The following is a 13,862-nucleotide window of genomic DNA, read 5'->3' on the forward strand; positions in this document are numbered from 1 at the left end:
CTTCTAAGGATATTAATTATTTTCTTTTTCACATGGCTATAGGATGCTATAGGATGTCTTGTCTTACTGACACTCCTGTAGGAGAGGTGTCAGTGATAACTGGCCAAATAATTATGCATTCATGCAGATAAATTAAGGCGGCAATGTGATACACTGGAAAGAACAAAAAGGTCTAGAGTCAGGAAGTCTCTTTGAAGTCCTGGCTCTTCCACTTACCAGTTGTGTGATCTTGGGCAAGTCTCTGAGTCTCTGTATTCCCATCTGTGAAATGGGGATAATAATACTAGCTCTACCTACCTACTTCCTAGTGATGACTTAAGGGGTTATAGTACTAGCAGTGGTAGTAGTAACAGCAACAATAATAGTATAAATGAAAGAGTTCTATGTACTGTAAAGGAGTCCTAAATATTAGTTGTTGTTATTGTGGTACAGTGAAAGGCATATAAAGGTTTTGGAATCAGACCTAGGTTCTATAGCAGTAAGATCTTGAATTCTCTGAACTTCAGTTTCCTTATCGGTAGAATTGGGATAGGAATACCCATTTCACTGAATCGTCATGAGGGTGAAAGGTCATTATACATATGAAATACATAGTGCGATGGCTGGGGTGTAGTTGGAACCCATGAGACGCATTTCCTGTCCTTTATGTGCTTATGGAAGGAAGGTTTCCACAAGATTGTTAGGGCAGTCTTTGGGAATAAGTGGGGGAAGAATATGCAGAAGCAAATAAAAGACATGGTCCCTGTCCTCAAGAAGCTTTTAGTCAGTTCAGAAGGTAAAACACACACACATTAAACAATATTAAAGGAATTACAGAACAGCAGATCAACAAGCTTGAGATGATTAACAGGCAGAGCCCTGCTTTCCCTAGCTTGACAGTTCAGTACACCCTTACTGTATTTGAAATTTATTTAAAGGCAATTTCTCATCCTGTTTGGGAATGGAAGGAGAGAGGATCACTTACAGATAGACTCTTTTCTCTTATGGACCCCGAGGCTTACTTTTCAAACCCCCATCCTAATGATTCTGCTCTTCCTCTCTATCATATAACAGCCCACAAATACCAAAATGAATTCTTTGATATAGAAACTTACTCCTAAAAGGTCTGAAAAATGACCTGGTTATACTAAACTGCTTCATTTAGTAAGATCTGTTGTATCTAGATGAGCAAGATGTGGACAGAGAATGGGAAGCATTAATGAATACCACAGAACTGTTATTCCACCAGTCATATGGGCTATGTACACGTGGGAGGGACACGGAGGAGATGGGGATGCTGATCACAGGCTCCTGGCAGGAGATGGGTTCAGGGCCAGACTGTAATGGCAGTGATGGACACAGATTCACGGGGAGAAAGGCATCCCGAAGCAGGAGGTTAGTCAAGCAAAGGCACAGAAGCGAGAGTCAGTTGTGTGCAGGGACTGGCAAGCAGGCTGGCTTGGCTGAGATAAAGGAAAAAGAAAGCTCAAGACAGATATGGGGTACAAAAGAGGATTTGGATGGAGACTTTGCAATCCTGGGCTGACAAGTCTGGGTTACAGTACAGAGATATTTTGTCTTCTATTTCAAGGGTCCCATATTTTAAGACTATTTATTAAAAATAATTCTTATTACAAAGGTTGAAAGCTATAAAACAATACTGCTTTGACATTTAAAAAGAAAATATTCTACACTGTATTCATTTTCATATCCCTATGTGTCTAGCACAGTGCCTTGCAGATGGTAGATCCTCAATAAGTGTTTATGAACTCAATTTAGCTGCAATTGGTATTATCTTGTATTTTCACAGAAAGGAATGGTATAGTGTTTTATGTGACACCTAATAAACAAACCCTGACCAAGAGAAAAGGTTCATTTTCATCACCAAGATTTACAATTAGGAAAAGTATTAGCATTCTACAGGGAATTCTGCATGATGCTTTCCAGAGATTTCTCATTTTCTACAGGACTTGAGCAACTTGAGGACAGAGTCCATGTCTTCTCTGGCTGTGATCTGCAGGATCTAGGATGGGCACATAATAGGTGCTCAGTAAAGTTCTACTGAAAGAATATAATACATGGGTCATAGCACCAATGGACAATGGTAGAGAACCATTTGCCACGAGTCATCCTCATACTATTTTAACTATAATTACTTCCCTGATGAGTCAATGTCATCAGACATTCTGACCGTCCAGAAATCAAGGCCCTCTTTGTGCCATACAACCTGGAATTTCCAACCACTGATTCATGTAGACTCGGCTGCTTACATCTGGGGCACCAGTGGGTCTAGACTCAGATTGTCCACTAATGTGCTGGGTGTCCTTGGGCAAGTCATTTCCTTCTCTGGGCTTGAGTCTCCCCATCTATAAAATGAAGGGGTTGGACAAGATGATCCCTAAGATTCTATTCTAATTCCAAGAGACTAAATATTAGGTTACTAAATAATTATGATCTACTTAAAAAGCGGCTAGGTTTTTAAGACACTGAAACTGCTAGGCTTTTGTTTCTAATCAAGATCTTCTAAACCTAAAAGTCAAGCACAGCAGCCTACCTAATTGTCACTGACATACACCAAGACCACAAGTCCTTTCTGCAAAGCTACCAGCAAAATGATTAGAATGATTCCAAAAATAAAATCAAAGCAATGGCAAATGTTACAAGGATGGATCTAAATTTAATCATGGCCCTCAATAAACAGGCCATTTCATGAAGAGTTACTGGTCCTAAATCATGAAGGTCCCATCTAAAAAGGATGGCTAGGTGTTAGATATATGTAGATCATGGTTAAACGAAGATACTATATACTGAAATGTGCATCAGGGTTAAGATATTCACATAGCAATAACTCCTTCATACTTACCTTCAATGCTATACACAGGCCTTAACACAAGTTAAGACTGCCCTCGTTATCATCAAAAAGTACAGTGATGTCTACTGGATAAAGAGCCCATTCTAGGCACTGTGACAGTATCATGGCGGGCTTCTCATCTGATCAGGCATCTGGCCAGGGAAGAGATAAGCCTCCAAGAATGTTCAACTGGAACGAAACATCATTTAGAAATTTGATCTTACTAAACGATAAGGAACCATAATCTATAAGGGCTTGGCCAGGAACGAGGACACAGATAAAGCACGTCCAAGAAAGGAAACCTTATTTTGCCCCAGCCTAACCCTTAGGACTGCTAACGGAAACCAAAAAGTACTTTTTTAAAGGTTTAGGGGTGGGAGATTATGGAATTTATACCATATTGAAAGCTTTATAGTCTGTCTTTTTTGTCCCCAGATATAGTTCCACATTTTCCTGAGCCACCATTTCCCTGTAAGTATGCTCCTCTGGGATGCCTGGGCTTATACAACCTCTCAGGACTTAGCGAAAGCTCCACTGTTTAGACTTCTGGTTCCTACGTAACTTTCCCCCAGAAATGACAGTGCAATATTGGGGCTCAGATACTAACATACCCAATAGCACATTATAGAATAGGCCAGATGTGTATGTGTATAAAACACCTTACTTGACCTGGAAACAAGAGAATACTCTTGCCCAAAGCACATGTTTTTGTGCAATACAAACAAAGCATTCAATTCAAGTGTACTTGTTGAAAAACAGGACATAATTAAGCAGTTGGTAAAATGCATTCTTGTTTCCCACTTGCAGATCTCCCAAGAGTCCCTTCGAATTTACCTATACGAGTTTCAGCTTCCCGCTTGCCACTTAGCTTGATAACGACTCAAAAATCATTCCCTTGTTTTCAAGGGCTCTTCTTTCTTGTCTGCTCTGTGTACTACAGGGCAGTATTGACACATGGAATTAATGACAGGGTCTGTAATGAAACAACAGTCATGCAAACACCAGTCTGCTCTTTTGATAAAACAGCATGTTAGAGACCTATTCACCTCCCTCTAATTGAGTACTGCATAATAGTTCCAATCCTTTTATGTAACATATTTTGTTCTATGATTAGAAAAGAAGAAAAAGGGGGAACCTATGAAGCATTGCTTCCTTCAATCACCCCCTGATTAATTCTGATTTTAATGAGGGTGGCTGTTATTTAGGCAGGTTCTGTTACATACTTGTTTTGTTGACTTCTGTACAATGTATAACAAAACCCAGGATGGGATAATTGGGAACCATTTCTTTGGCACAGGGATTCCTGTTCTTAATGTAAGGTTGGCTTGGAAAAAAAGAACCCTGACATTTAAAATTAGCCATTTCGTATTTAATTCCTTTCACATTTGGAAGATAGGATGAAAATAAATATATAAATAAAGTATTTTAATTAACAGAGCTTTTCCAAAAATGCCTGCTGTAACGGAGCCTGTGAGAGCCCCGAGAAGGAAGCTCTGTAATCTTTGCTATAATTCTGAGAGTGCATCTTATTTCAATACTTGAGCATCAATGGAATAGTCCATAATCTATTGAAGTACAATGGATTTCCTCAAAACTTGTGATATTCTGAAGTGTTTTAAATGCTTTGTCCTCAAGAAATTAATACAACTTTTGGCACTAGTTAAATGTTCAGTTATATACCATCAGAGCATGTCCTTTGCTGACCCTTCATCTTTCAGTATAATCTTCCATCTGATGGCTTCCTAGTGCTGAAGTTATACTCATCTTTTACTAAGCCACTAACCAATAGGTAGGAGAGGTATGGTGGCTTTTCTGTACCAAATCCGAGGTCTTCAAGCTCCATTTCTCAAAAACATTTCTGAGACCCTTCCCTCAGCCTCACCGTCATGCTTTGGGATTGGGTACAGTTGGGAAGTTAAAATATACAACATAAAAATATCATTCCCAAGAGAAATGGATATGGCACACTGTCCACACCATGCATGTCCTTCCACTTCGGGAGCTGAACAAACAGGCAACAGCCTTGTAAATAGGGAAGCCTTTCTAAAGTTAATTTTCTTCATATGATCACACTGCATATAAGAATCTGTCAGAATATTCTCTTTTCAAAATAATTAAAATATTTTATAGTAACATAGAATCATAGCAGTTTTACTGGTTTCCTTCATATGAAGCTGTTTTTGTTTTTGATATAAACTGCTTAGGACCTGACTTGATATTTGAGAAAAGCTCAATTATGGATTGAAAAAGCAGGAATGGCCTCCAAATCTTAATTTTCTTCTCAGGTAAATAGGCTTACTATCTGTCTTTGTCCTTTGAATCTATTTAAAATTTAGAGCATCTTACTGAAGATAATCAGACTGACAAATTTGAGAGCTGTATGTTGGTAATTTTTTAAAATAACAGTTAAGATTTAGAGTCTGAAGTCTAAGAACCAAATCCTGACTATATCACTAACAAGACGGCTGATCTTGGTTTAGATACTTAATCACTGGTCCCATTTACGCCTCAATAAAATATCTCTTACCCTATCTAATTCACAAGGCTGTTTTCAAACTTAAAAGCAATATATAAAATATTAGTCTTTTATTATTCTCATTTCTGTTAGAAGATCACATGCAAAGCTTCTAAAAATGTGTTATCCACCTCACATTAAAGAGTATGGTTAAGAAAATATAGAGAAAGAGGTTAGGGATAATGTTAGAAAAATAAAACTGAGTTTTACCCTTAAGTGAAGGTGATCTTTATTTCTTGGTAATTTCTCTACAGACCTTTCTATCCTGTTGTCCAAAATTAGCAAAATAAATATTAATAAGAGGTCAGCATGCCAACTGACAGTGTTGAATAAAGCAGTAGAAATGGAAGTTCTGACATGTTCTTCTCCATTAGAAAGGAGGAGGGTGACTAAGAGCAAGTAGTCAATGGAGATTATTCTTATTTGATGTTTCTATAATAAACAAAAGTCATTTTGGCTAGTGCTTAAATCAAGAGCTCAAAGTAGGCATTCCTACTACAGAGTTAAGGGACAATGACTACTAATAAGCAATACAAAGATTGCATGACATCCTACTTAGAGGTGTCCAGCCAGTGGAAAGGCCCTCTTTAACCTAAAGATGAACAATATCGTATTTCTCCCTTACCACTGTAAGGGTATATTAGTTTAACTGGATCCACGTTCCTTTAATTAAGCTTCTAAGCAAACTTGCAGTGTATTTTTATTGAGATAGAACAGTGCTATCTAACAGAAACATAATGTAAGCCATACATACGTAATCTTAAATGTTCTAGTAGCCACATCGAAAAAGTAAGAAAAGTAAGATTAGTTTTAAAATAATTTGCTTAACCCAATATATCAAAAATATTATTTCAACATAAATTCATAATAAACAATTGAGGTATTTTATATTCTCTTTTTGTACTGAGTCTTTGTTGTTGTTGTTGTTTTTTTTTGTACTGAGTCTTTGAATGTCTGAGTATTTTAACACTTAGAAGACATCCCAATTCAGACTAGCCGTAGTCATATATGACTAGTGGTTACCATATTGGACAGTGCAGATCTAAAGGATTTTCTGATGTTAGCAATTGAGATCATTACACTTTCGTACCCACAATAGATCTTACAATGCTATAAAAACTGGATCATATTTCTGAAATGTACCTACAAAGCATTTCCTTGGTTAACTCATCAAGGTGGGAGTAATCACAGTTGTTATTTTTATAAGCAGAGTCAAGAAATTTAGTTATAAAGAAAAAATTATATAGTTATTACTTTCAGTCATAAATTACCTGTCCCAGCTTTAATAAGCTTAAAAATAATATTTGGAGACTAAAGGGGAACTATTTCTATATTTGGTACTTGCATTTATTAAGAAAGCCATGTTCCACCAATACTACATAATGGCTAGCAAAATTATATTGGACAAGGAATAGATAAGAAAGGGAAGAAATGGAAAACAATTATTTATATAGATGTAAATTTTAGAAGATTTTGATATAATTTATAAGCAAAAAGGCAGTGTACCTTGTTAAACAGTGATGGGGTAAGTATGCAGTAGAAGATTAGTCAGTCCTGTTCCAATTAAGAAACTAAGGGGGATTAGAAAAGTCAAAACAAAGTTTGAAACTTGAAATATTACTTCCCTTGGTTAGTTTAGGCTTAAGCCATCAATCTTCTCTCCCCTCTTCTGGAGGAGGCTGTGCTGTTATATGCAAATTGTGTGCTGTAGCTAAGGTGAATGCAATTGTATTAGCCACACTGGACTTGCTTAACCACATACAATCCAAATTCTAATCTCCTGCTTAAGTTGCAGGGACTTATATTTTTTCCAGTTCAAAAAAGGAAAGAAGAGGTGGAGAGGCAGGCCAATTTCATCCTCTTTCCCACCTCTGTTCTCACATTAAAAATGTCAAATGAAGCTTTCTATAATCTCCATGCCTCAGGCCTTAATGCTTATGTCTGATAAATATTACAATTATCATTCTATATTAAAGAAATTAGGTACCCCATTATTTAAATTAGCCACTCATGGACCAAAGTACCTTACAGAATTCCTTTCCAGACCTGCATTTTATGACATCTGGCCAAGAAATTGAACTGACAAAAGTATACTTTAAAGTCTTTAAACCATGTAGGCTATTTTATTGAGCAAAAAAATTAACCTTTGATTTGGGGATCAGCTTTGACATTTCATCAAACACACTGGGAAAATCACAGGGTACAAGGCACTGTACTAGCTAGACATGATGGGACTTACAGGGCTCAGATTATTCTCAAACTCTTAAGACCTCCAGGTCCACTGCCAATCCCCTTACCTACATCTGTCTAAAACAGAATCCTTACACTAAAAAAAGAAAAATCACATGGAATACCACTGTCAGTTGGTATTCAATGGGAAGAAAATGTTTCAGCACTGATCTCTCCAGTGTCCTTAAAAATCTAGCTTAGATAAAGTTGCTAAGGCGGTGAGCAACTTGAGGCAGTGGCTATGTCCAGCCTGGAGGCAAAATGGAAATGTAATTTAAATTTTCGCATTGGTGGTTTTTACAGTTTTGGTGGTAAATAACATCTGTACCCTACACCAGGCTCAGTAATAGTACTTGGCATGACCAACCTTAGTCATCACTTTGGTAAGTGCTTTGGCACGGGCCACTGTTGCTAACCACCATCCTGGTGCAGGTCCTTCACATCTGCTCTCCTATGGATGGAAAAAAGGGAGTGTCTAGTGTCCATTCATTGGCCACATCACCTCCAATCCTATCCTTTACTCACACACCTTTCAACTCAGGCCCAGGAGAAAATGATTTCATTTTTGGAAAGGAAAGCTAACCAGACAAAGCTATAGTACACTCTTAGCACAGTAAGACTTGGTGGGATGCAGAACATCCTTAGAGTGACAGCTGAAGGAACTAACCAATAGCACATTGCTGAAGAGGATGATTTAGGAAATATTCTGGCGAACACTGACTCTAACAGACAGACACAGTAGCACAGTGGACAGAGCAAAGGTCTTGAATTCTGAAAAATGAAGTTCTTAGCCTCACTTTAGCTAGAAAGACAGTGTATGTTTTGTAAACTGTGAAAGGAAATGTGTACTTTTTGTAAACAGTTTTGTAAACTGTGAAAGGAAATGGATTTTCATCAGTCATTAGCTTGGAAATGTGTGGGGCAATTCTTTGGGCCTTGCTTTCCCTAATGATAAATCTGATAACTTAATCAGACTGTGATAAATTAGCTCTGGTTATGAGCTCTTTAGAAGAAAGATGCAGTATGTGAATAACAAAGATTTATCTTATTAACAAGAGTAAGTTTCCCTCCACCTGGAATGAACGGTCATTTCTCCATTTGTTAATCTAACACCTCTTAAACTTCAAGGATCAGCACAATTGTTACCTTCCCTGTGAAACAGTCCCTGATTCATCGCAACAGAATGAACTGCTCCTTTTCCTTGGTGCTCACAGTTCAATACAGACCTTATTTTGACATTACTTCCTTCTACCCTGTGTTCTAGAGTAGCTTATAGCCATATCCCACACTAAAAGGTGAGTTTTCCAAAGGCAGAGACTACCACATTCACCTCTGAATCTCCCTCATCTTCCTAGCACAGTGCCTTGCACAGAGTACCTGCTTAATAAATATTCCCCGAATTTACTGATTTTAGTCTCCCTTGGCTTTATGGCATCTTTTTTACCTCAAAAAAAAAAAAAAAAAAAAACAACAGTGAAAAAAGAGAAGGAACTAAGACAAACACGTAAGACGACGCATAAAGAATGGGTTCATTCTTTGCATTCCAGCTTTGGAATGCCCACTGCTCATCTCCATACAGTTTTGTCATTGACTGTTATTAGTGAGAGCAAATGTTAGAAAGCACATAAAGGCAGACAATGTAAAAAAAAAAACAAACCCACCACACATCATGGAAAAGTGATTTAGGACTATTCTCAAAATTGTCTTAACTTCAACTTGAATGGTGAAATTCATACCATCAAAGCCAACACAAGATATATTTTGCTATGCAAAAATCAGTATCACCTTCAGATTGACCTGAGAGTCGGCTGGATGTTTACTCATCCAGGGCAAATTGGCAAGCTGGATAGTATCTGTGTTATCTTTTAAGAACTCATATTACTGAAATGCAATTTAAGAGAAACAAAATTTATTCAACCTAACTAGTTCACTGTCTTCACGCTAGTATGCTCCATCCTGGTCCTTGTTAATATCTCCCCCTCCATCTACCAGGCGGACTCTGTTGGTTCTCATCCTAGCTGCTGTAGTTACACTGCTGTGTTTCACTTGCCACATCAGATCCTTGTGAAGTACAAATCTTATTTTTATTTGCTCATTCAGAACCTGTTCCTCTGCCTCCTATGTTTGCTCTAACAATATATCTTCTCTTTTACTGTAAATTCATTCAGGGTAGAAACATGTATATTCTATACAAAGTATGAAGAATGTCATATGCAAAGAGATAACAATGTCTTTTGAATATTATGAGCATGGTTAGCTGTAAATTCTAAACTTGGGAAAATGATGGAAATTTAAAAGGAATAGCTGGAAGTCAACTAAATTCTATCGCATTATCAGCATCATTTGAAAACTCAGACTCTGTAGAGGGTCTAAATATCCTAACTTGTCACACTCCTCATGTCAGCTCTTCCTGTTTTTGAACACTTCTGTTCTAAGCTTCCTGCTGTGCTCTTAGTCTCTGACTATTTCTTTATTATACCTTTGCCTTTTATGGTTCACTTTCTGGCTTTACCATTCCAGTTGCTACTTCTCTTGACTGAGGGATACTAGCCTTTGCAGAGTTGTTGTGAAAAAGGAGATGACCAGAAGAAATTCACCTTCTGGTGGCAGCTGCCACCAACACACAGAAGCACTCACTCAAGATGGCTTAAAGGAGACAGTGACTCAATATATGACTAGAAAATTGAGCAATTCAGGCAAGTGTGAAAGGAATACTTTCTAATAACTCCTCCAAGATGACTAGTTACTTATTAGTATATATTTAGTTTAATTATTTTCAAAACTGGCTATTTTTGGAGGGGAAGGAGGTGTGAAGCAAGAAGGGAAAGTGAAATTGTTTTTAGAATCCCTAATTAATACAAGTGCCTGCTTTCAGAAAATCCTTCATTTGAGCTATTCCTTTTCACCTTTTCCTAGACAGTTTAGAGTTCTTGGTTTCAGCAGCAATCCAAAAAGAAAGAATTGCAAACTTGCACATCAAAAATGAATAAAAATAAAAAGCATCATGATTTGGAACAAAAACCAAAACAGACTAAAACGAAAAAATACAAGAAGCAGCAAAATCATCAAACCTAATTCGCAGCATCTTTTTGAAGACAGGGAGGTTAGTTGGTTAAATATCACAGTGACCTGGCAGCTACTCTCCTAGCTTTGAGAGTTGAAATGTTGAGGAACGCACATCCATAAGCGGCACATGTAGAAGAACCACAGTGGCCAAGAGAGGTCTGAACTAGTGCTGCCTGGGCCAGCCTGTTCCAATCAACATGGATTTCCAGAGTTGCTGTTCTATGGTAACTCTCAGTGAGAGAGACAAAGAAATAGAACATTTTTAGAAACCAAGCAAAAAATGGAGGGGAATACAATACCTGGAAAGTTTATCAAGCATGTTGACAAGTTTCATGGCTTCATATTCTTTTTGTTCTTCTGTCATTTCATCTATGGGGTTTGGCATTGGTTCCTCTAAATGACCAGTGATAAGATTAATGCTACAAAAAGAAAAAAAAGTTATGCTGTATGTTTTCAAATTATGCTCTTTCTATACTTTTCTGGTCCAAGTTTTAAGTTATAATAAGAAAGAGTATAATAGCCAAAAAATTGGCAGTAGCAATTTTATGGTATAGAACTGCTATAGGAATTTTTTTAAAAAACTGACTTTTCCTACTAATTTGCTTTGGGAAGTGGGTGATAGCTAACTTGCCAGCTTTTTTTTTTTTTTTGAAGGCATGGCTACTTTCTAAAAATTGGAAATTAGATTGGTGCCGTTAGGATAAATATCCTTGGATGCACAGCTTAATTATATAGGGGACAAATGATTTCAGAGAAGAAGAAACCTGTTTTGTGATACAGCATAAAACAAGTATGTCAAAAAAAATTGGAAAAATGATGACAGGCTGGAATCTGAAAATGAAAGCATGCCAATTTATAATCTCAGGAAATTAGTCCATTAGTGAGACCACAGAAGGCAATGAGTGTTTAAATAATAAAAGATAAAGCAGAACAATTTTAATCAGATTTGATCTGACCTAGATGAAAAAAAAAAGGAATGAAATCTAGTCTACCAAAAGACAGGTATGCCATCTGGCTTTCTGGAAATAGATTTAATAAAGTACTTAAAATGAATGTGTTCCATAAACTTTGTATGAAGTTCTAATACCAAACCAAACTATCCTCTTATTTAAAAGTCATACTATTTTTTTTTTTTTTTGAAGAGGAGGAGGGGGAGGTGAAATAAAAGATAATTCTTTAAATGGCTGCCAAGTATCTATAGTTTAAACGTCTTTCTGGATAAGCAGACAAGAGGTTATAATATTCTGTACCAGCCAAGTACAGACAGTAATGTTTTTAATGATCAAATATCCCTGCAAACAGAAAAGTGCCAATAAATTACTTTCTAGGGTTTATAAACACAAATGCTTTCAGGGGCCAGGCCTTAAGGATAGGCAGATGACTGAACTGGCTAAGTATAAGTAACGTGGAGTATTGTGGACTAGGGTAAAATGGAGAACAGTTCTAGTCTAAACAGGGAAAAAAATCATGTGGGCCAAAACCAAGACATTGTGATTGCTTATGTCCTTGCTTGCTGGCCTGGCTTTAGACTTTATACTTGGGCAAGTTGACTTCCTTAACTAAGCAGGGCTTTTCCTCACATAGAGCAAGGGCTAGGTACTATAATGTTAGAAAAAATATTTCTTTTTCTACATTTTTCAGAGGCTGCCTGACAGATTTCTTGCAGAAGGACTCAGTGCTCACCATCCTCAAAAACTGGATCTTAAACATCTATTTTACCATTCTGTATAAAGACCTTTGTCAGGGGTCATGGTTAAAAGACTTCTTTTTCCTTCAAAGCAGTGGAAACCCTCACCCTTTTACACAAATGAAATCTACACAGAAAGCTGATATATGAAATAGATGAAAGTGGAACTGCTCGGGCAGAAGAGGGGCCAGGGATGGCCAAGGAGGGTAGGGGCCTAGAATCCCTTCTATTTGCTTCCCTTCTATCCTCACTCACTTGCTTCCTCTGAAGGCAGCCCCTAAGACACTTTCAGGAACTCTGGGGAAACAGTCTGAAAACCCACGGGCTTGTCAGTGATTCTTAGCTTTGGCTGTAAACTGCAATCATCTGAGAAACTTTAAAGATGCGACCTGGGCCTCACCTGAAACCAACTAAATGTATTTTTTCCCCAGTTGATTGTGATACACATTGAGGTTACGAACCGCTAGGATAAAGCCTAGCTAAGACGCTCACTGTGTGCTACTAGTCCCTCTCCTTTTTTTCAGGTGCTCATGCATGCTCAGTTGCTAAGTCGTGTCTGACTCTGTGACCCATGGACTGTAGCCTGCCAGGCTCCTCTGTCCGTGGGATTTACTAGGCAAGAATACTGGAATGGGTTGCTATTTTCTACTTCAGGGGATCTGCCCCCTCCAGGGATCAAACCCAAGTCTCCTCGTTTCCTGCATTGGCAGGTGAATTCTTTACCACTGTGCCACCTGGGAAGCATCAGGTGCTCATAAAAGAAAAAGGCCTCGAGTTGGTGGCCATTAACAAAAATGTTGAACGGGGTCATCTGCTGCTGCTGCTGCTGCTGCTGCTGCTGCTAAGTCGTTTCAGTTGTGTCCGACTCTGCGTGACCCCATAGACGGCAGCTCACCAGGCTTTCCCGTCCCTTGGGATTCTCCAGGCAAGAACACTGGAGTGGGTTGCCATTGCCTTCTCCAATGCATGAAAGTGAAAAGTGACAAGTGAAGTCGCTCAGTTGTGTCTGACCCTCAGCAACCCCATGGACTGTAGCCTACCAGGCTCCTCCGTCCATGGGATTTTCCAGGCAAGAGTACTGGAGTAGGTTGCCATTGCCTTCTCCAACGGGGTCATCATATTTCCCCAAAGTCAGGAACAAAGAGGACCCAAATCAAGCTTCTGAGAAGGTAATTTTTAAGAAGTCTCCAGATGCCACACTGAAAATGTAATTCCACCACTCATCTCTTATTTGCTTAGGCATAAAACAACAGGACATATTTTCACTGGTTTCTCTTCTGCTGCCTGTTAAATTAGAAAAACAACTAGTCTTAAAAATAAGTAAGTAAAGGTATTTATTATAAGGCACATGCCACTTTCCAAGCGGACAAAAGAAATACGGCCTTAGAAGAAGGTATAAGGCAAGACAGGTGTATTAACTACTTTAGGTCATGCTCATCTGTCTCTTAAGAGAAGTCTTCTCTTTTCAAGCTCAATGGAAGGGTGACAAAAAAAATTAGATCCACACAATGTTTTAGAATATAATGAAATTAGCA

The 13,862-nt window shown here is 38.0% G+C and overlaps 1 protein-coding gene across 6 annotated transcripts in view; it reads right to left on the minus strand.

The window, feature by feature from the left end:
- The window catches only part of RIC8B (RIC8 guanine nucleotide exchange factor B), a 99,910-nt gene that overhangs the window by 3,377 nt on the left and 82,671 nt on the right, over positions 1-13,862 (minus strand). Inside the window, exons 9-12 of one of the 6 annotated variants that reach the window (XR_011464157.1) lie at positions 10,940-11,059; positions 7,942-8,025; positions 5,556-5,610; positions 2,843-3,803 (exon numbers count right to left, since the gene is read on the minus strand). The exons of 1 other annotated variant lie outside the window; for it this stretch is intronic. Coding sequence is in view for 2 of the 5 variants with exons in the window: in XM_070370220.1 (XP_070226321.1) it covers positions 7,986-8,025; positions 10,940-11,059 (160 nt within the window). In the remaining 3 variants the exon portion in view is untranslated. The remainder of the gene's footprint in view (positions 1-2,842; positions 3,804-5,555; positions 5,611-7,941; positions 8,026-10,939; positions 11,060-13,862) is intronic. 4 more of the 6 variants (XR_011464158.1, XR_011464156.1, XM_070370220.1 and 1 more) reach the window with 4 other exon arrangements.

This window comes from Bos mutus, chromosome 5, assembly GCF_027580195.1.
Source record: "Bos mutus isolate GX-2022 chromosome 5, NWIPB_WYAK_1.1, whole genome shotgun sequence".
NCBI lineage: Eukaryota > Metazoa > Chordata > Mammalia > Artiodactyla > Bovidae > Bos > Bos mutus.